This window comes from Triplophysa dalaica, chromosome 20, assembly GCF_015846415.1.
Source record: "Triplophysa dalaica isolate WHDGS20190420 chromosome 20, ASM1584641v1, whole genome shotgun sequence".
Lineage (NCBI taxonomy): Eukaryota > Metazoa > Chordata > Actinopteri > Cypriniformes > Nemacheilidae > Triplophysa > Triplophysa dalaica.
The window spans coordinates 3,350,443-3,369,658 of record NC_079561.1 but is presented as its reverse complement, the minus strand read 5'-3'; the positions used below and the strand labels follow the sequence as shown (position 1 = coordinate 3,369,658).

The window sequence follows — 19,216 nt, the reverse complement described above, 5'->3', positions numbered from 1 at the left end:
TTCACTGATAAACACATATATCTAATAAATACAAATACACTGAGCACTGCAGGCTGTATAAAGTATGGTCAAAATAATAATCTGTTTTTATAAGATTATTATATGGTTTGTTTATGATTAAACTCCAACATTATAGTAGCAATACAATTCAACTGCAATTCAATAAAAAAACACATATTTAATACATTTAATGCTATTATTGCACAATTGATTGACAGCCCAGCTTAGATGTGATTAAACTCATACAAACTTTGCAATTAGACAAAACTTAAAATAACAATCTTAAACAATAGTAAAGCATCTATTTAAAAAAAAGTCAAGGCCCTTAAATATGTCTTATTCTAGTCAAATGATGATTCTGGCATAGATGATTCAGGCCAATAGTTCTAGCACATTGCTCCATACGCGATACCAAGTGGTGTCCAATGTTTTCAGTGTGTTGACCATCCATTGATACAATGTGTGCAGATGGTCTTATGTCGCCCTCTAGTGGTAATACAATTCATGCTCAATGCATCCAATAATGTACCACTCCAGGTTCAGTTTGCATGCCTCAATGGTCGGAATTGATTACGTTTTGACACACAGGGTGGAGCTCCAAGACCTTACCCATATTCATCTGACTGAGAAGTGTAAACAAAGTGTGTCTTTTCAAGTCAGCTCAACCTCTCAGAGCTTCAGACAACCCTTTTGAAAACTTGCTTGCAGACCTCATCCTCACAGTACAACTCCTGTAAAAGTATGATCATTACATGAGTATTTCGAAAAAAAAAACACAGAAAAGATACATACAAAGGTTAATGGTATGAATACCAAATGGAGTTTATCATCCTCAATCCAGTGTGCCCATCCTCTGTTTTTTTTCTCGCCCTTTTGTACACACTCAATCTTGTTCCCCTCCCATTGCACCAGTGACTGTTGACAGATGGAATTTTAGTGTTAACCTTGTCCTTCACCAGTTAAAGAAATAGTTCAACCCCAAAATAAAAATGTTATTATGTACGTGTCCTCATGTCAATACACACCCATATGACTTTGTTTTTGACTAAATGATATTCAAGCTGTTTTTCTTTCATACAATGAAAATGAATGGAGACTATGTCTCTATCTCCTATCTACCTTCATTGTAACAAGCTAGAACAAGTGAAAGTCATGTTTTTGGAAAATGAATGATGTACATGATCTGTAATTTCTAATGATATAAAATGTGATATTACCTTGCAGTGTCTGTCATCCAGTCCCTTGGTAAACTCTTGAAACTCCTCATTTACTTTAAATGAAAAAGTGTAATTTCTGAATGTGCTGAGGGTCTTGATGACATACTGATCTCCCACCTGCTCGATCACTTTACGATGTTTTAGCCTCAGAGCGATCTTACGGGTGTACAAGCTGATTCCTAAAAGATAACACAGTTAAGGATACGTGAAAGACATGATCACATCGAAGATATACATGTATATAAATAAATACATAAAGTTAGCAATGGAGTAAATAATTAGTAAATGAATCGTGAGAAAATGTTAAAAATATAAGTAACCCATCATTCAAAGCAATAGTCTATTCTGACAGAAAAAATGAAAATATAAAAATGCATTTTTGTACCTAAAGCAATCATGTAACCCTCAAAGTTGACATTGCTGAGCATGTCCCATGTACCACAGAGATTGAAAGGCATATTTCCAACAGACTCTAAAGTGATCTAAAGTAAAACAATGTTTAGCCTGTGACTGAGAGAAAGATTCTCAATTCTTATATGTGTTGCCGGCACAGTGGGCTGTCCTTTTAACTTTCATCTGCCCTCAGTGCTTTAAAGATGAGCCTTTTGTGTGTTTTTACGTAAGGGAAAAACGTGTCTGGCAAGTCTTTAGTTGTAAATGGTTTGCCTGTACACACCCATGAGGACTACACGTGTACAACATCCATTCATGGTTGAAATATGCATTATATATATATATAATGAAATTTATAAAGAGGATGATAGAAACACAAATTTTCACATAATTATTTTGTAAAGTAATTGCAACTAAATAAATGATTTATCCATGTTTAATCCCATGTTTTTAACTTTTATCAGACATCTCAATCAACTTATTTTCTTGCCTTGGGTGACATCGGTTTTTATTTTGAAAATATTTTTTCCACTGCAGGCCAAGAGATCCCATTACATCATCACATGACACCACACGTCAAAACAGTTACGCACATTATCACTATGAATTGCCACAAAGGTGGATGATAAATATAGACTAGGTCACAATGTTATTGCTACACATGTCATTGTCTGTTTAATAAAGCTACTGTGAATGTTTCATTATGATGTAACATCTTTTATCCTAAGGCCTTTTATATAAATCACTTGGACGGGGAGCCAAAGTGTCAAATGTGACTGTTCCCATTATATGCAAAACAATCAAAATGACAGAAACAAGCGAAGGCCTGTTCATCAGTCAATGAATACATGAATGAGAACATCTGAAAATGTTAGGTTTAGTGAGTCTGATATCTGTAAAAAGGGGAACTCAAGTATGTACAGCATAAGTCAATTTTTTACTCTATACATCTAAGAGTAAGAACAATCTTAGCAGGTCACATGCACAATTCCTCAGGCAGTGCTTGGGGAATGACGTATAGATTGACATATATGTTTGTTTTACGCGTGACCTCCCCAGAAAATGAACTACTTTACTAAGGAGGAGTGTGATCTAGCCAAAATTAATGTTGAAAGATGACTAATTATTAAACAACGTTTTGGAAATTCCCAATTTTGAGGATTTCTCACATTTTTATTCTGGACGACAATGTTGTGATAGATTAAAGCAGTATGTTCAACTCATATTAACATCTTTAAAATACATTTTTGAAGTCATTGCATCACAGTTTGTATTCTATAGTAACCTTATATGCAATGAACGGTAACACTTTACACTACTTTAAGCTTTTTTTTATAAATATGGTTACAATAAACAAAAAGTATCCAGCTGCAGGTTTATTACTTTATAAAATGCAAAACACGTACCATTCTAGATATTGATACATTTACCAAATCCATGAGCTAATCAAATCCAAAAGTCATCAATCATCTTTAAAACGTCTTTATTTAGACTTAAATAAGAATACTTCACAATAAAATCTGATACCCTATTGAGTGACACATGATAAGGCAAAGCAATCACTCCTTGATCAAGATGGGAGTGCACAACAGACTGTAAATCTAGATATTCTGGATAACACACAAGCATTCCACGAAAAGGAGAAAAAAAACAGACTAGTTAGGGCTCATTTATCTCTGAAAAGGGGCAAGTATCACATCTGCGTTAGTCTGCTCGCTCTCTGCAGTGAACAGATTGTTCTCCTGAATATAGTTCACCACAGGGTCAGGCAGCAGGTAGCGCACACTCTGTCCCCTGCGTAGGGACCGGCGCACATGAGTGGCTGAGATCTCGTTGGTAACCCATTCTCGAACCACGTGGATGTTCTCACGGTGTTTGTACAGTAAGTCAGACTGGTTTATGAACTTCTCAGGGTCGCAGCCGTATCTGGTGATGCACACCATACCATGGTGGCTCACTATCTCCTCAATATCATCCGTCTTCCAAAGGTTGGGAACGCCAAAGGACTCCAGCACATCGGCGCCACATAGTAGTTTTAGCTGGGGAGTATCTAAAAGCATATTTATAATAATTTAACACAGTTCAGACCATCAGAAACTGCGTTAAAACACCTGACACGCTTTCCTTCGTTACTAACATAAGATCACAATTAAATTGCTTCAAATTTGTTCTAAGCGTTCTGAATGTTTTACAGAAGAATTCAATCAGACTATGCGGAGACATGCAAATTGTGTTGAATAGTGTAAGCGCTCATAAACACTTGCTTTTACAATGTTTTATTTTATTGTCCCCTAAGGGAATATCGGCTCCTAAATTTTCTTACTTGGTGTGACATTGTGACTTTTTAAGCTTCTCTTGATTATTTACAGTACCTGCATTTAAGTTAATACAAGAGCTTTGACCGGCGTTTTCATTTTGCTCCAGCTTCCGTCTTTTCCTCCTTTTCCCTTTGTCCACGTCGTCATCGATGTTTTCATTTGAAATAAGTTCTTCATGATGATGCCTGATAAGATCAGAATCCAATAGAAATGATTCAGGATGTTAGCATAATACTGTGATGTAAATGTCATCACCCAAACAATATGACAATATTAGACACGTGCACGATCAATAACACAATTCAAAAATTAAAGATGTTTTTCGCTTTAAATATTAATATTTCCTTATGATGTCTAATATGCTGAATATGAAAATCAGTTTTTTTATCTATCGTAAAAACAAAGATATTTTCACACATTTGGGTTATTACATTAACATTTAGTCATTTAGCAGACGCTTTTATCCAAAGCCACTTACAAGTTGGGTAAACAATGGAAGCAATTGGGTCAAACATTAGGACAACAACAAGCATAAGAGCAATAAAAACATCTCTCACAAAGCCTACTATAGTGTAAAGAGCCAAATTTAGTTTATGTAAGCATGTAGAAATCAGAAATGATTGGTCAGGTGCTGACGGAAGAGATGAGTTTTCTGAAAGATGACGACTGAATCTGCTGATCTTGTAGCAGCAGGCAGATCATTCCACAAGTATGGAACCGATCCAGAGAAGGTTTGTGAGAGCGATTTTTTACCTTTTTGGGATGGCACCGCAAGACGTCATTCATTTGCAGAGCGTAAGGGTCTGGCGGGTACATAAGTCTGCATAAGTGAATGAAGATAAGGGGGTGCCAAACCAGCGGTGGTCTTATAGCCCAGGAGCAGAGTCTTGAATTTGATGCTTTATTATTACTCGTACGCAGAAATTATAAGGTAATGGCATAACATTGAGCTTTAAATAATAGTTTAGCAAAATAGTTACTAAAAACGAGTCGTCCAAAACTTCAGAAGTGTACATTTGATTATTTTTCTGTCTGTTATGACTAATACTGTCCTCACGAACAAATTTCCAGACGTATTCACCCTTCATCGTTTCATCCCACCTTCCCTGTGCTACAGACATTTCTAGAATTTTCTGACAGTGAGGATTGGAAAATCTAAATAATTATTTGCAATATACCAATATATATATAATAATTATTGATATAAGCTCAAAATTAAACTATAAAAAGGTTGGGCGAAACACTGTGTAATCATACAAAACCTCATGTAGGCTGACATGACATCTAAGAATATTTAGATGAAAACAGACTGTGTTAGTTTTATCTTTCACTTCAAACCAAAATTAAATTGTTCACTCTTCTTCAAAAGCGTGTGATGTGAAAAGGTTCTCACCGTAAAACGTTGGCTGTCTGTACCCACTTTATCTGCTGACACTCCCAGTCATCCACTGTGATCCAATCAGAATTCTCTGTGGCTAGTCTAGCCATCCTCAGTCGATGACAGGCTTTAATCAGACCTTTCTTCACATAGGGATCCCCAACTGGAGATACTATTCCTTTCACCACCTTGTATCTACCTGACACATCAATGTACAAATAAATGCATAAAAATATGCTGATAAAATATCAAGAGATAAAAAGCTATATATCTTAAGAGGTATATGGCACAATGTATGTACCAGTGTCTTCAAGGTGGTCACGAGCCAGTTCAAACATGCGCAGGTGCATGTTTGTGATGGGGTTGAATGACCCGCATGCAAGTAGCACAACTTTGGTTTTCTCTTCTGATGCCATTGATCACATAAAATATGTAGTCTGCAGAAAAAAGAAAGTCAGGTTGAAATATGACTTGAAAATGACAAATATTTGAATAAAGTATAAACACGATTCTAGCAAGAAAATTTGTCATGAACCAGGAAACAGAGAGATTCCACCAGACTTCTATTGAGTACTAAAGATAATTGTTAGTTAAAAAAATTAAAGGACCTAAAACATTTAAAAACATAACAAACAATACCATGTAACTGATTTACGTTAAACCGCATAAGAACAATAACGTGCATCTTACCAACACACTTGTCTCGTGCTTCCTATTTTGGTTTGCCTATCACCAAAACCGCCTCTTATTGGTCATCACAGAAACCAATAAACGCAGTGAAATATTGCTTTATATGGCACAATACGTGCGACAAATACAAAGTTATTTTCAATACAAATCAGATCTTTGATCTTACAGCTGTAAAAGTATTCTGGAACAAACGCGCACAGTTCAGAGCTGCGCAAGTCAAATGTTAGTATCGTTGCTTCAGGAATTTCAACTCTGCGCAACATTTACGCAGATGTACAGGCTAACGTTAGCTAGCAAACCACGCCTTTGCAACTGAACGTGGGAACTTACTCCAGGTTTTATTTTTTAAAGAACACTTTTATTGGAGATAAACGGGTGGGAATTATTTCGTTACAATGCGTAAATCAATGCACTTCTCAGTTTGTATTATTTATTCTTTGCTGGTTGAGCGCTAGCTAAGTTACGCTAACAGCGCGGTGAAAGAATACAACAGAGAATGTGATATTGCCCGAATGCTATTTAACATCGTCAGAACTGTCAAGGGTAGTAAACAAACTCTATGAACTTATTGCAACTGTTTATAGAAGTAACTGGGTGGATATCAGATCAAAGATGAGATGATGTATATAACATGTTATGTTATGTTATGTTATGTATGAACAGATGAAAAGTAAAAAACAAAATTGTGATTTCTTTCAGGATATAGAGAATGGCGTCTCGGGGTAAATCAGAAACGAGTAGACTGCGACAAAACATGGAAGAACAGCTGGACCGGTTGATGCAACAACTGCAGGACTTAGAGGAGTGCAGGTGATGACATCCTTCACATGACCGATGAGACCCTCACAGTTCTCAAAGCAGTTCCTTTATTCACTGATAAACACTGTAATGTCAGTTCATTTCATCTGTTTTTATTTTCCTTTTAGAGAAGAACTGGATGAGGAGGAGTATGAAGAAACTAAAAAAGAGACGTTGGAGCAGTTGAGCGAGTTCAATGAATCATTGAAGAAGTTAATGTCTGGAAACATGACTTTGGTTGATGAACTCGGGGGAATGCAGTTGGTGAGAAATAACATGTATTGTTTAAACATTCCTGTAATTCAGCAATATAAACATATAGTCAAGGGTTTTGTTGTAAAGATTTATAATGTTAGTGCTATTAAAAGATGTCTTAACTAAGAAAAAGAAAAACTACTTTGTGATGAGATTCTTAACTGTGTAAATATTTATCCATTAGGCGATCCAAGCTGCCATCAGCCAAGCATTTAAGACACCTGAAGTCATTCGGCTGTTTGCTAAAAAGCAGCCAGGACAGTTGAGGACAAGAATGGCTGAGGTGACTATTTGTTATTAGGGTTCGAGCCCGAAGGGTTAGAAACCTATTGTATTTTTTTATTGTATTTGTATTTCTTATTATTATTATTTTTCTGCCCTAAAACTGATACTGCAGCCCAAACCGTAAGGCCAGCAGAGCTGAGACTCGGTCAGATGGTAGTAGTCCTTGTCGCTACTCGTTTTATTTTATTATTTTAAAACATATATTTTTCCTTTTTTATTATTTTATGTACTTACAATGATTTTATACAGATGGATCCAAAAATCTAAAACGACTAGTGCAACATTCTGATACAACATACTGATTTACTAACCTGATGATTGTTCAATTCGCAGATTTGTTTTACATTTAGTCATTTATCAGACGCTTTTATCCAACGTGACTTACAGGTGCAGACTTACCTGCATTAACTCATCGACTGCACTTTAACTTCAATAACTGCACTAACTTATCTACTGCACTGTAACTCTATTAATTGCATTAACTTATCTACTGCACCGTACCTTTAATAACCGCATTAACTCATCTATTGCACCGTACCTTTAATAACCGCATTAACTCATCTACTGCACCGTACCTTTAATAACCGCATTAACTCATCTATTGCACTGCAACTTTAATAGCGATGTCTATAATTAATGCACACTTAAGTCACTTGCACTATTGTATAGTCTAATTGTTATCTAATCATTACCACCTGTACATTAATGTTCACAGTATATAGCCTTCTGTATATATTGTTCATAGTACATACCGACTGTCATATTTTCATAGAACATTCCTTCTGTAAAGTTGTTTTTCATAGTACATGCCCACTGTATAGTATTTTCCTAATATTGTATTCTGTATTTATTCACACTGTATATCCTGCACTTGCGAATTGCACTTCTGGTTAGACCTAAACTACATTTCGTTACACTGTACTTGTATATGTGTAATGACAATAAAGTTGAATATAATCTAAAAAAAAAAAGTGGGGTAAGCAATAGAAGCAATTGGGACAGCATAAGGACAACAAAAAGCATAAGTGCATATGGTCTCATATAACCTAACACAGTATACAGAGCTAATTTAGAATATATATATATTTTTTTATAAAGAGTAAAGAAGAAATTTCCATTATAATTTATTATTTAAGTTAAAATACCTAAAGTCAGTGTTTATTTAACTTTTAAAACTTGAAATGGTTTTGTAATGTTTCCGAAATGTTTGAGCACTCACTGTAGACTTGTGCTAATATTAAAAGTTCATATCACACTGTGTGAACTCATCAGATGGACCGTGACGTGATGGTTGGAAAGCTTCCTCGAGATGTGTATACTCAGCAGAAAGTGGAGATCCTCACAGCTCTGAGAAAACTCGGCGAGAAGGTGAGAAACTTATTATGACACAGCAACCCTGTGTGACAGCCACACCTGTTACTTTACACTGTACTGTATCCTGTTGTTTTGTGTACTTTGACAACCTGTAAATGTCTTTATCATGTGTTATGTGATATCTGTTTCTCAACTGATACGAGTTATGTCTATTACTTTGAATGCACAGCTTACACCAGAAGACGAAGCTTTCCTTTCTGCAAATGCCAGTGCTAAATTGAGTCAGTTTGAGAAGGTCACAGCTAGCTTCGGTAAGATTAGAATTAACAAACAATGCTAAAACTCTACTTTTAGTACTACAATTTATAGAAATTATGGTTAACAAATCATTTGTTTTGCCTCTCCAGGATCTGAAGATAAAATGATGGCACTGGCCAGTTCTGGTGTTGGAAACGCCCAGACATAAAGGTTAACTTCAGGTGTGGCCTAAATTATATCTGTGTTTTTTAATGTCTGTACAGCGTTTTTAATAATGGTTGCAATTTCCTGCACATTTTATGGCTGATTGTACTTATGTGGGTACAATGAAAAAATGTTTACATCGTTCTAAACACTTTGACATGCTTTTAGAATGAGCATATTGTCTTCAGCCAATAACCCCTTTGGTACAAGTATTGGATTGTAACTACTATGAATTTGAATTGTGTTTGTGATTTTTTTTAACCAGTGTGTTGTTTGTAAATACTTTGTATCTGAATATATTCAATGGCTGCATATAAATAGTGTTGTGTGTTTATTTTGTTGTTCCACACATGATTTTTAATATATTTCTGAACAATAGTATAGGTTGTGTTTGGTTGAAAAAGTGGTCAGAAATATCTGCCAGATTGTCATCATCGGGAATCACTTGAGTGTAAAAATGTACAAACCAATGTGTAAATGCGCTTTACGATAAGGTTAAATTCATTAGTTCATGTTTGTTGCATTTAAGTGAATGCATTAATTACTGTTAATTCTTTTTATTGTAAAATTTCATAAAAGATTGTACTAAGTATACAATAATTTGCCCGACAACAGAGTTTATTCACTATAACATTAGCAGGTATTTATACCTAAACCATTAGACAGCATTGAGAATATTGTAAATAGCAGATTTAGATGTTGTTCACTTCTTAAGCACTTGGTGGCACTCTAATCCCACAAACCTTTGCTGTGGTCTATATCACTATGCATCATTGAATCCTCATAAAATATTTCTGAGGAAAGATCAAGATGAATTAATGATTGCAGACCTTTCACTAGTAAGAAAACATTTACCATTCCTTCACATTTTGAATAAATTTGAGGATGAAAGTGTGTTTTTCATAAATCCTGAACATTAAAGTAACCGTTATTTACTCAGTATTGTACAATTATACACATACATTAAAATAATTCATATTGTAAATGTGTTCATAATTTTATTATAATATTATCCCATATAAAGGTAAAACGGCACTGGTAAACTGTGTAAAAAAGCAGTCTGTATTCCAAAACATTTTCCCATCTCAATATCCTTTATTTTGTTCATTAACAAGCATCGACTTCACTATAATTTTCCTCAGAATATCAGAAAAGTGAATGAGCTTGAGGGCAGCATCCAACAATTCTACGTCATTCTCATTTCCAGAGCGAAAGAAAGAATTCAAAATGTGACCAATGACCATTGAAAGCTGCAATATGTGACAGCTCATCTTTGCTTCAGTAGTATATTCTGTCCTGACCCATCTTCAGCTCTCCAAACACACAGTTCTGTGTGTCATTTACAGAAAATATTTATATCTGATACACATGCAAAGACGATGCCCCTTTAAATCCCCACCACAACTGTTCAGACTGAGCAGATCATTTTATTTGGGAACGTTTCTGCGTCAGCATCTTAAAATTGTCACGACCGTGACAAAATCACATAGTTTGAAATCCATAAAACACGGTTTCCGCCGCAGATGAAATATTTGTATTAGGAGGGAGAAAGGGGGTAGACAAAGAATTGTGCGATTTTCAGTACAAACATTGATTATACCAAATTTTGGTCTCATGGAATGATCTGCTTTGATCAAATAGTTTTTAAACAAAATGATTGAATACAGTATGAAAACAAACATTGTGTGACTAATATAATTGTGAGAAATGTTTGAAGATCTCATGCTGCCCTCCTCATCTTTATCAGGATATACACGTCACCTTTCACTATACACAAACTGTTCAACTCGTACCCACGTATGCTGCCTAACAATTTCAATAAAGTACATCTTTTTAGAAGTGGATTTTGTCAAACATGATTTAGTACAATATTCATCGATGATACAGTATGGACCTATTCAAGCTACACATCAACATGAACACAAGACATCTATGTTGGACAATTAAAACGTCCACTTTTGATAAAACTAGCCGTTGACCCCTACAACGTGAAATTAGATAAAAGAAAAGAAATCGCCTCCCTGTACATGTAAGAAATCTAATATTAAATTATTATAAAATAAGAGAATTGCAACAACTAAAATGGCATGGATGAATGTTAGTTCTGTTATTCACGTGGTGTGATAGGCAAAAGGCTACTCCACCTGGATTTATGAAGGGGAACCTGTTGACCTAAACGTGAAACAAAAATGAATTCATATAGGATTAAAAAAAGAAAGGGCCAACATTTCTGAATAAATCTCCCACTGCCATTTCATCGGTCACAAAAACAGACCTTCTCGACGACCCACATTGTACCTTTTCTGACTGAAATTGTATTCGTACCAATCACAACAAAGCCTTTCAGTTTAGGAGGAAATTCATGCATTTGAATAAAAAACCCAAAAGCTTCACTTCTTTCTTCACTAAACATTCTCCTAAATTCGTAACATTCTTTTTAAGCCCACTGGGAACTACATATATTCAAACGTGTTTTTCTGGTTTTACAATAAAACTGGCTATTTCGGGGAGGGGAATGACCATTTTCTGGGGGGGATCCAATCGAAGTAGGAGAATGAAACAACTACATAGAGAAATGCAAATCTGGAGAACACACCATCACCAAAAGAGAATAAAGGTTTACCAAATGTAAACAAATATCTTACATAACTCTAAAGTACAGTTCCATCATAAAATCTATCTATTTTTTTAAGAGTAATGCTCAACCTGTAAGCTGAAATGCAATTCTTCAATGCGCTGTGACAGAATAAGGGTTAGCCCTTTAAAATGCCAAAAAGACTTTAAGGGGCTTTGAAATAACAACTGACTAAACAACACAGGGTTAATCCTAAATTTAAAAATCAAAAATAGAAAAATAAAATCCTAAATAAAAATAAAAAATCCCCCCATTTCAGTTCATACATGTGACCATCCCAAGCTAAATTTTGATCAACAGAGGTCTGTTAAATACAACACACATCTAACGATGCTTTTGATAATCACTTCCACATCCCATATCAATTCAGTCGAAAGGTACGAGAGCATTCTGTGATTCCAATCTGTCTTAATGTCTTACACAAATACAAGCACTATCACTTCAGAATGGCTTAAATAATCGCAGTGTGCCTAAAATGTACAACATACAGTACCACGCAATAGACAACGGTGTGTTTATCACCTGAACGTGATTATCAGTCCCCGAAACATAAACGTCTGTGCCCAGTGGGCCATCACTCACACAGCATTTGTGCCATTGCAAGCTCAGCTAAAACGAGCGTCCATATTTGGCGAAGCGCTGAACCAATTCCACGCCCACCCCACGCTACTAAATAAAAACCAAAAATAAGATGCACATCCACCTCCAAGAGGAAAGTCGAATAAAATCTGTCACAGAAACCTCAGCCTGTCATGGGTTTCTCTCTCTGTGAAGCGAACGTCCCATACGAGCAAGACGGAAGAGTTTCACTGAATGTTTCGAAACATGCGAAAAGCATCTCGGACATAAATATTCTACAGCAGGTAAACGTTACAGTGTGGTTTTATATACCGGAAACCGCTGGATAGGCTTTCACTAACACATTGACTAATTACATGGTCGTATTTACAAAATATCAAAAAGCAGTTGTATTCTTTCATACCCATGATAGCAAATCTCGCCATTCAATATAAAGAGAGGAGAACGAAAGAGACCGAAGAATGCCGTTTCCTCTAGATCCGGCAAATCATTAAAATCATGTGAGAGGATAATACATCAAATAATTCTCGGTTCCGTATAGCAGAACGTCAAAACAAAAGTGCGGGGATGTGTGTCCTTACACGGCTCTGAAGAAATGCAAATCTAGGCCAGGATTCCCATGGAAAGGACAGAAGGTTAAATAAATCACAAACTTGAGATATCTTGTGAGAACTAGGCTACACAGAATACCACCACGATAAGATGTCAGTAGGGAAGCCTGGGCCTGTGGAAAAGAAGCTGCAACACCTGTCACGACAGACACCAGATATATTCGCATCTATATTGTACATACATTGTGTAAGGATTTCATTTAGTTCCGCGTTTCGTTGTGGGACGCATGGCTCTGTAGGTAGGGGCTGGAAGGGGAACGTGGGCGTCCCTATTGACAGAGGGGTGTGACCGTGCGAGAGTGTTTGTGTGTGTATTCGTGTGCGTTTCGGGTGTTGCGTGTGGGTTTCAGTAGGGGAGGGTGGAGTCGTCCCATTCCAGCTGCTGCTGTCTGCTGGAGCTCTGCTGGTCTTCAGGCTCTCCGGCCTCGTCCTCACTACTGCCTGACTCTGCGCTGGTGATGTCATCTTCTTCCTCGCCATCCTCGCTCTCGTCCTCTTCGTCATCCTCATCTGCTTCTTCCTCACTGCTGTGCTGGTCCTCATAAGTCTATGAGATGAAAGAACAAGACAGTTAAACATTTTTGGACTGTATGATGCATGAGGTTACTACAGGATGCTATTGTTATTAAAGGTCCAGTGTGTCATTTTTTGAAGGATCTATTGACAGAAATGCAATGTAATATACTCAACTCTGTCTTCAGAGATGGATAAAGAACTTACGTAGTGAAGTGATATGTTTTTTTCATTACATTAGAATGAGCAATTTCTATCTACATACACCCTTGCATGTTGTTTCTACAGTGGCCCAAAACGGACACACATGCTCTGTGTGTTTCATAAATAATTTTTCTCAAAGAAGTGAAAACGTGACGACATCTTAGCCCTGTGTCAGCCACCACAGTGCTTCGTAAGGGAGGGGTGAGCCATTGGTTGCAATTCGCAACCTTACCTCTAGATGCCACTATATTTCCTTTAAAACCTATGTATGCATGTGACATTCAGTTTTCAACAGTTTTCTTTTTAACTCTAAGTGCATTTGGATATCTGATCAGGTGACACACCTCCATGGGGTTGACAGTGATGGTGAGTGCCGAGTCATCCCAGTCCATCTCGTTTTCTTTTCCGTTCTCCTGGTCCCTCATGGTGCTCTGATGTGCGGCGCGGATGCGGAACACACCCAGAATGATCATGAACACCAGGAAGCTCACGCACACCACGATAACAACGGTGGCGGCGCTGGGGACGACTGTGAAGAGAGGAGAGACGTTCACTCACATTTGGCATGTTTCTAAAAAGCAGTCCAGATGACGCCGCTTGTGCTTAATCTCTAAAACGGCAGCTTTCCACTGATGGAGCACTCATGGAAAAGAAACTGGGCTCCATTTTGGTGCACATTGACATTACGCAGATTACATTTGATTACAAAATCTGGATTAGGTTAAATGAGAGATTAGTGTAGTAATCTGAGGGAGATACTGTCAGGAACGAAGTGGCCAATAAAACGTCTTTATCTCAAAGAAAAGTAAACAGATGGGTGAGTGGAGGAGAGGAAAAGGAAGCGGTGGAACAAAGAACAAATACCTGAGGCCTGATGGGTGTTGACCAGGTTGTGTCCTGACAGGTCCATTGAAGCATGCTGGACCTGGTTGATGAACTGAGGTTGTACCATAGCGTTGTTAGCATGATCCATGGGGTTTGCTGTGTGGATCACGTTGACCTGATTATATAAAAAAAGACGATCATTCCTCTGGCATATGTAGAGTATAGTACATTTTGCACATAATATAAACTAGATGGAAAAGAAATAAATGATGAAAAATCTGGCAACAGCTGCTTTGCATTATATAACACTTCAAGGGACAGTTTACAGTTAGAGATTAAAATTCTGTCATCATTTATTCACTCTCAAGTTGTTCCACATGTATACATATTGTGGCTTTTCTGAACACAAAGAAAGACATTTGGAAAAATGACCAAAAGTTCTAGGGCACCATTGACAAACATAAACTAAAAATGCCCCAGAACTGTTTGGTGTCCCACATTCTTCAAAATATCTTCTTCTGCGCTTATACAGTTTGGAACAACGTGAGGGAGTAAATCATTCTTCATTTTGGGGTGAACTATTCCTCACAGCCAAAAAAGATTTGAAACTAAAACAAATCTGATTGGATGAGCCGGGTCTGAATCCATCGTGTGCCAACTAAACATTTTCTGAGATCACGCTGTGTCTATATACTGCTGAATAAACATTATAGCACATCCTATACCAGCCGACGCACTTCCACCCCATCATGCAGCTCAGTAGCATGTAGTCGGCCATACCTCCACTTTAAATTCATTGCTGATGTAACGGCCGTTGAGCTCCGAGCAGACCAGTTTGAACTTCCTGTCAAACAGAGCCTCAGTGTGCCAGTTCCTGTAGCGAATCAGGTGCAGCACCTGTTCATAGTTTGCCATAGTGTTAACACCTGTGGAGAGACACAAGCATCTTCTGTTAGGCTTCTATTTACAATACTCTCATGTTTATATTATTTGCTGAATCTGAACGTACAACTCTAAATCTACAACTACATGTAATTGTATAAGCATATCTATCCAACAGCAGGTGTTTTTTTTATGTTGTACCTGTGATGATCATGCCCACGTTGGAAGAGCTCATCTCCAGACCTCTCTGCTGGATCTGAGCCAGATCCACCTCCAAGCTCTCATGATCTCCGTTCAGATCCTCTCCGACCACAGTCATCTCACAGGTATCCAGGTTATGCATGATTTCCTCAGACACTACCGTCTCTTGCACTGGCAAAAAACAAAAGTCATAGAATTTCATGTTCAAAACTGATTAAAAGAGAGAAAAATAGACTTACAATGTTTAAAATGCACTAAACTTAGGCACGATTCACATTTCGCACGGAAAACGCTAGCTGCACTGCGCTCTCCTTTCCAAAGTGCCTGGACTTTGCGTTCTCCTGTCTCCTGTCGTCGCTAAGCAACCGTGGGCCACGATAGCCGTTGAGACGAGGCGGTATAAACAAAGGATCTATGGATTATATGCACTGAAAATACCTTGCAATAACTCTGCTACTAGATTTAGTTTTAATGTGATCATCTCCTTCATTGAGGTTGTCAATATTGGCTGGTTGGTTCTTTTCACATGAGCTGCGGTGCACTTGCGGCTTTCTGAAAAGTTGAGTTTTTTATCTTGATGCAGCGCCGAGGTGTCTGAAAAAAAGATTGCGTCGCCCACTATTTCCAAGCCCCTGCCGTGCGTCTAATATGCACGCAGAAAAGATGCGAAATGTGAATAGGCCCTTACAATGCTTCTTGGGTACAGAGCCAATCTGAAACCTCAAAGACTTCACTTTCCTTTTGCATATGATACACATTTAATAACCATGTGAAATCTCTTTGTGTCTTTAAAGCACAGTTTTACACAGCCTGGTAAGTGAAATGTCACATCCATAACTGTCTATATTCCTCATAAATGGGCACAAGAAATATACTACATTTTGTCTGATGTCTGTAAAATATTAACAGATGATTATATATATTGGTAATTAATACATTCGCTGAGAATTTATATTTCAAGTTTTGATTGAAAATGTCGCATAACTACTAAAATCATCTACTCACATTTATTACTCTACATTTTCTCCGTTTGTATTTCCTTTCCTATCATTTCTTGTTATTTATTCTTTGGTATTATTTTATTTGGTTTACCCGTAGGCTCATCCTCTCCCTCAGCCTCGGTCTCAGCTTCCACCTCAACCTCGCGGGTGATGGTGCTGACGATTCTCAGCTCGGGGAACAGCGCGACACCCTCTGTGCTCTCAAACTCGGCCGCCCCGCGCGCAAAATGGTCAATTCCACTGAGGCTGATCTTTGGCTCCTCTGGCTGGAGAACCATCACGTAACCTTCAGCGTCGGGCACGGAGATACACGTCTCCTCATTGAAGCACCTGGAGAAACATAGATGGTGTAAATCATTGGCTATTATGACTGGACAAAAACAAATTGAAGATGATGAGTGTTCATTAAACAAACACTGTGACCTAACCATCCATGTCATTTGCCTTTTTGACCGAAAGCAAAAATGCAGAAGTATCAGAAAGTCAATTAGAACTGTTTTCGATGTTTAATAATATACGATTGTGTTAACTCTTTCAGCGCCATTGACGAGTTATTTTATCTTGTCATAAAAAAACGCTTCCCCGCCAAAGACGAGTTTTTACGGGAATCAGTGTAAGTAATGTTGTACAGCAGGTGGCGCTATTACACACCACTGGGAAAAAGTACAGAATCCCAGAACCTAGAACATATATGTTTTAGCATTTTTGAATGATTGTTCTGAGTGTAATCTGGGCGGAATCTTTGACAAAAAACGTTAAATATCTCTGTTGTTTAGCTGTTTAATCAAAATGATGCATTTTTGAAGAAACCTACCCACATCTACGGAGTGATAAAAAACGAACAAATGAAGATAGAAGAATACGGTTTCTTTTATTGAAAAGCTGAGACTCTGTTCTTTCATTTGACATATTGTTTGTCCATATATTCTTAACAGAAAATTTACTGTGAGCCATTAAAATTGGGTGAAAATGTTAAAAAACGCTGGCGTAGGCTGGCAACTTTTTTTAAAGAGGCTGGCGGCGAATGAGTTAAAGGAGTAGTTCACTTTCAAAATAAAACTTTGTGATAATTTACTCACCCCCATGTCATCCAAGATATTTATGTGTTTGTTTCTTTAGTCGAAAAAAAGTTTTTGGTTAAAAACATTCCAGGATTTTTCTCCACATAGCGGACTTTAATGGACTCCAAATGGTTGAAGGTCAAAATAGCGTTCATGACTACGTGAAGTCATGAACCCGCATCGCGGAACATTTGTGTTTATAAAGCATATACTCTTTTTGTTGTTGAAAATGACGGATCGATTCGCTAGATAGACCCTTATTCATCGTCTGGTATCATTCAAAGCCCTTTGAAGCTTCAGTGAAAATGTAATTTTGACCTTCAACCGTTTGGAGTCCATTGATGTCCACTATATGGAGAAAAAGTTATTTTCGACTAAAGAAAAAAAAACATAAACATCTTTAATGACATGGGGGTGAGTATATTATAAAGAAAATTTCTTTTGAAAGTGAACTACTCCTTTAAGTGTGATTTTGGACCAGTGAGATTTGGGCAGAGCTATCCATCATGACGCTACAGAAATAGAAACTTAAAGATGAAATCAAGTTTTGTGTTGTATTAATTGTATTTATAACACACTGTTTGATCCAAGACTGAGCTATGAGTGGCTGTCAATCATTGAAACTAACTTGACTGTGGTGGCGATGCGCAGATGGCGGATGCCTGGTGTGGGGAACTGCCGGGAGTTTAGGTAAGAGATGTGCTGCATGACCTTCTCAAAGCTCTCGATGTCATCTCCCTCCAGGCTCAGAGAGGACTGATTGGGGTTAAACTCCACCTGCAGACAGACAGGAACAAACACACCCAGCATGACACCGTGAGTCACCACCACACTGCAATAGATTCATTACCTGGAGCTCATGTCAATTGTAAATCACGTGTTTTATCAATACAAGGCACAGAGTGAGAGAGAGAATAAGAGAGTGATTTGCGACCATCATCGCTTCAGGTTCACACACCTTCACGGCCGAGGCCACTTCTTCTGGAAGCTGCACATCCAGACCTTCCTTACATGTGTAAAGACAGTCGATGACCTTCTTGTTCTCCAGTTTTCCAGAACGGATCATGAGTCCGGCCAGGTTGCCACGGAAGAACTGACTCATGCGGGCGCTGCCACCTAAACAAACCCAAAGAATACCGTGAGACTTACGGCAAACCTACGCCATGTTCTGCATTTAGCTCAAGCATGCTCTGTGTGTGTGACTGATGTTCATGCATGTTAATTCTGTCGTGCTGGACCGGCCCGAAGCGTTTGGGCCTCTGCGGTCACTCTGGATGATGGATGGTATGATTCAGGCCTGTGGCCACATGCAGCTCTTGGTTGAAAGTATACGTGGCAAATGAATGGGGATGAACACAAATAAAGCACAATGAATTCAAGTGACGGTTCACCCAAAAAGGAACATTCTGTCATCATTTACTGACCCTCTTGTCATTTCAAACCTGCATGACATTCATTCTTTCGCAGAACACAAAAGAAGATATTTCGAAGAATGTAACTGACATCCATTCACTTGCATTGGTTTTGTATCATACGACAGAAGTGAATGGGTACCGAAACTATACGGCTACCAACTTTCTTCAAAATATGTTTT

The 19,216-nt window shown here is 37.7% G+C and overlaps 4 protein-coding genes across 10 annotated transcripts in view; 1 reads left to right on the top strand and 3 right to left on the bottom strand.

Annotated features, from left to right (window-relative positions):
• Window positions 1-63: 63 nt before the first annotated feature.
• On the bottom strand, window positions 64-1,738 carry rbp7a (retinol binding protein 7a, cellular). Its single transcript, XM_056733315.1, has 4 exons — window positions 1,603-1,738; window positions 1,218-1,396; window positions 814-915; window positions 64-731 (listed from the first exon to the last, which is right to left on the bottom strand). The coding sequence occupies exons 1-4, from the start codon at window positions 1,673-1,675 to the stop codon at window positions 678-680; spliced, it is 408 nt and encodes a 135-aa protein (XP_056589293.1). The 5' UTR covers window positions 1,676-1,738; the 3' UTR covers window positions 64-677.
• A 1,338-nt stretch (window positions 1,739-3,076) lies between these two features.
• nmnat1 (nicotinamide nucleotide adenylyltransferase 1) lies at window positions 3,077-6,136 on the bottom strand. The gene is made up of 5 exons (XM_056733309.1): window positions 5,997-6,136; window positions 5,608-5,743; window positions 5,322-5,505; window positions 3,983-4,113; window positions 3,077-3,660 (listed from the first exon to the last, which is right to left on the bottom strand). The coding sequence occupies exons 2-5, from the start codon at window positions 5,720-5,722 to the stop codon at window positions 3,281-3,283; spliced, it is 810 nt and encodes a 269-aa protein (XP_056589287.1). The 5' UTR covers window positions 5,723-5,743; window positions 5,997-6,136; the 3' UTR covers window positions 3,077-3,280.
• On the top strand, window positions 6,093-9,428 carry lzic (leucine zipper and CTNNBIP1 domain containing). 4 transcript variants are annotated; one of them, XM_056733313.1, is made up of 7 exons: window positions 6,093-6,218; window positions 6,696-6,806; window positions 6,923-7,058; window positions 7,234-7,332; window positions 8,607-8,702; window positions 8,878-8,959; window positions 9,056-9,428. In XM_056733313.1, the coding sequence occupies exons 2-7, from the start codon at window positions 6,706-6,708 to the stop codon at window positions 9,112-9,114; spliced, it is 573 nt and encodes a 190-aa protein (XP_056589291.1). In that variant the 5' UTR covers window positions 6,093-6,218; window positions 6,696-6,705; the 3' UTR covers window positions 9,115-9,428. The 4 variants fall into 4 exon arrangements, with proteins under 4 accessions (XP_056589291.1, XP_056589290.1, XP_056589289.1 ...); XM_056733312.1 differs by lacking the exon at window positions 6,093-6,218 and adding an exon at window positions 6,222-6,331; XM_056733311.1 differs by lacking the exon at window positions 6,093-6,218 and adding an exon at window positions 6,234-6,371.
• A 755-nt stretch (window positions 9,429-10,183) lies between these two features.
• Window positions 10,184-19,216, bottom strand: part of clstn1 (calsyntenin 1) — a 33,945-nt gene continuing 24,912 nt past the window's right edge. For all 4 annotated transcript variants that reach the window (XM_056733304.1, XM_056733307.1, XM_056733306.1 and 1 more), the window contains 8 exons: window positions 18,581-18,738; window positions 18,251-18,399; window positions 16,653-16,891; window positions 15,561-15,731; window positions 15,258-15,403; window positions 14,517-14,652; window positions 13,997-14,181; window positions 10,184-13,482 (listed from right to left, as the gene is read on the bottom strand). In XM_056733304.1, the coding sequence (XP_056589282.1) occupies window positions 13,282-13,482; window positions 13,997-14,181; window positions 14,517-14,652; window positions 15,258-15,403; window positions 15,561-15,731; window positions 16,653-16,891; window positions 18,251-18,399; window positions 18,581-18,738 (1,385 nt within the window). In that variant the 3' untranslated portion in view covers window positions 10,184-13,281. The remainder of the gene's footprint in view (window positions 13,483-13,996; window positions 14,182-14,516; window positions 14,653-15,257; window positions 15,404-15,560; window positions 15,732-16,652; window positions 16,892-18,250; window positions 18,400-18,580; window positions 18,739-19,216) is intronic.

Excerpts from the sequence above, each read along its gene's own strand:
- nmnat1 (XM_056733309.1), bottom strand. The coding sequence starts at position 5,722 with ATGGCATCAGAAGAGAAAACCAAAGTTGTGCTACTTGCATGCGGGTCA. Across the intron at positions 5,506-5,607 it reads TGACCACCTTGAAGACACTG|GTAGATACAAGGTGGTGAAA; the intron begins GTACATACATTG and ends TTGATGTGTCAG. Across the intron at positions 3,661-3,982 it reads TTGTATTAACTTAAATGCAG|ATACTCCCCAGCTAAAACTA; the intron begins GTACTGTAAATA and ends ATATGCTTTTAG.
- rbp7a (XM_056733315.1), bottom strand. The coding sequence starts at position 1,675 with ATGCCTTTCAATCTCTGTGGTACATGGGACATGCTCAGCAATGTCAAC. Across the intron at positions 916-1,217 it reads TGGATGACAGACACTGCAAG|TCACTGGTGCAATGGGAGGG; the intron begins GTAATATCACAT and ends ATCTGTCAACAG. Across the intron at positions 732-813 it reads AGGATGATAAACTCCATTTG|GAGTTGTACTGTGAGGATGA; the intron begins GTATTCATACCA and ends ATACTTTTACAG.
- lzic (XM_056733313.1), top strand. The coding sequence starts at position 6,706 with ATGGCGTCTCGGGGTAAATCAGAAACGAGTAGACTGCGACAAAACATG. Across the intron at positions 6,807-6,922 it reads CAGGACTTAGAGGAGTGCAG|AGAAGAACTGGATGAGGAGG; the intron begins GTGATGACATCC and ends TTTTCCTTTTAG. Across the intron at positions 7,059-7,233 it reads AACTCGGGGGAATGCAGTTG|GCGATCCAAGCTGCCATCAG; the intron begins GTGAGAAATAAC and ends TTTATCCATTAG.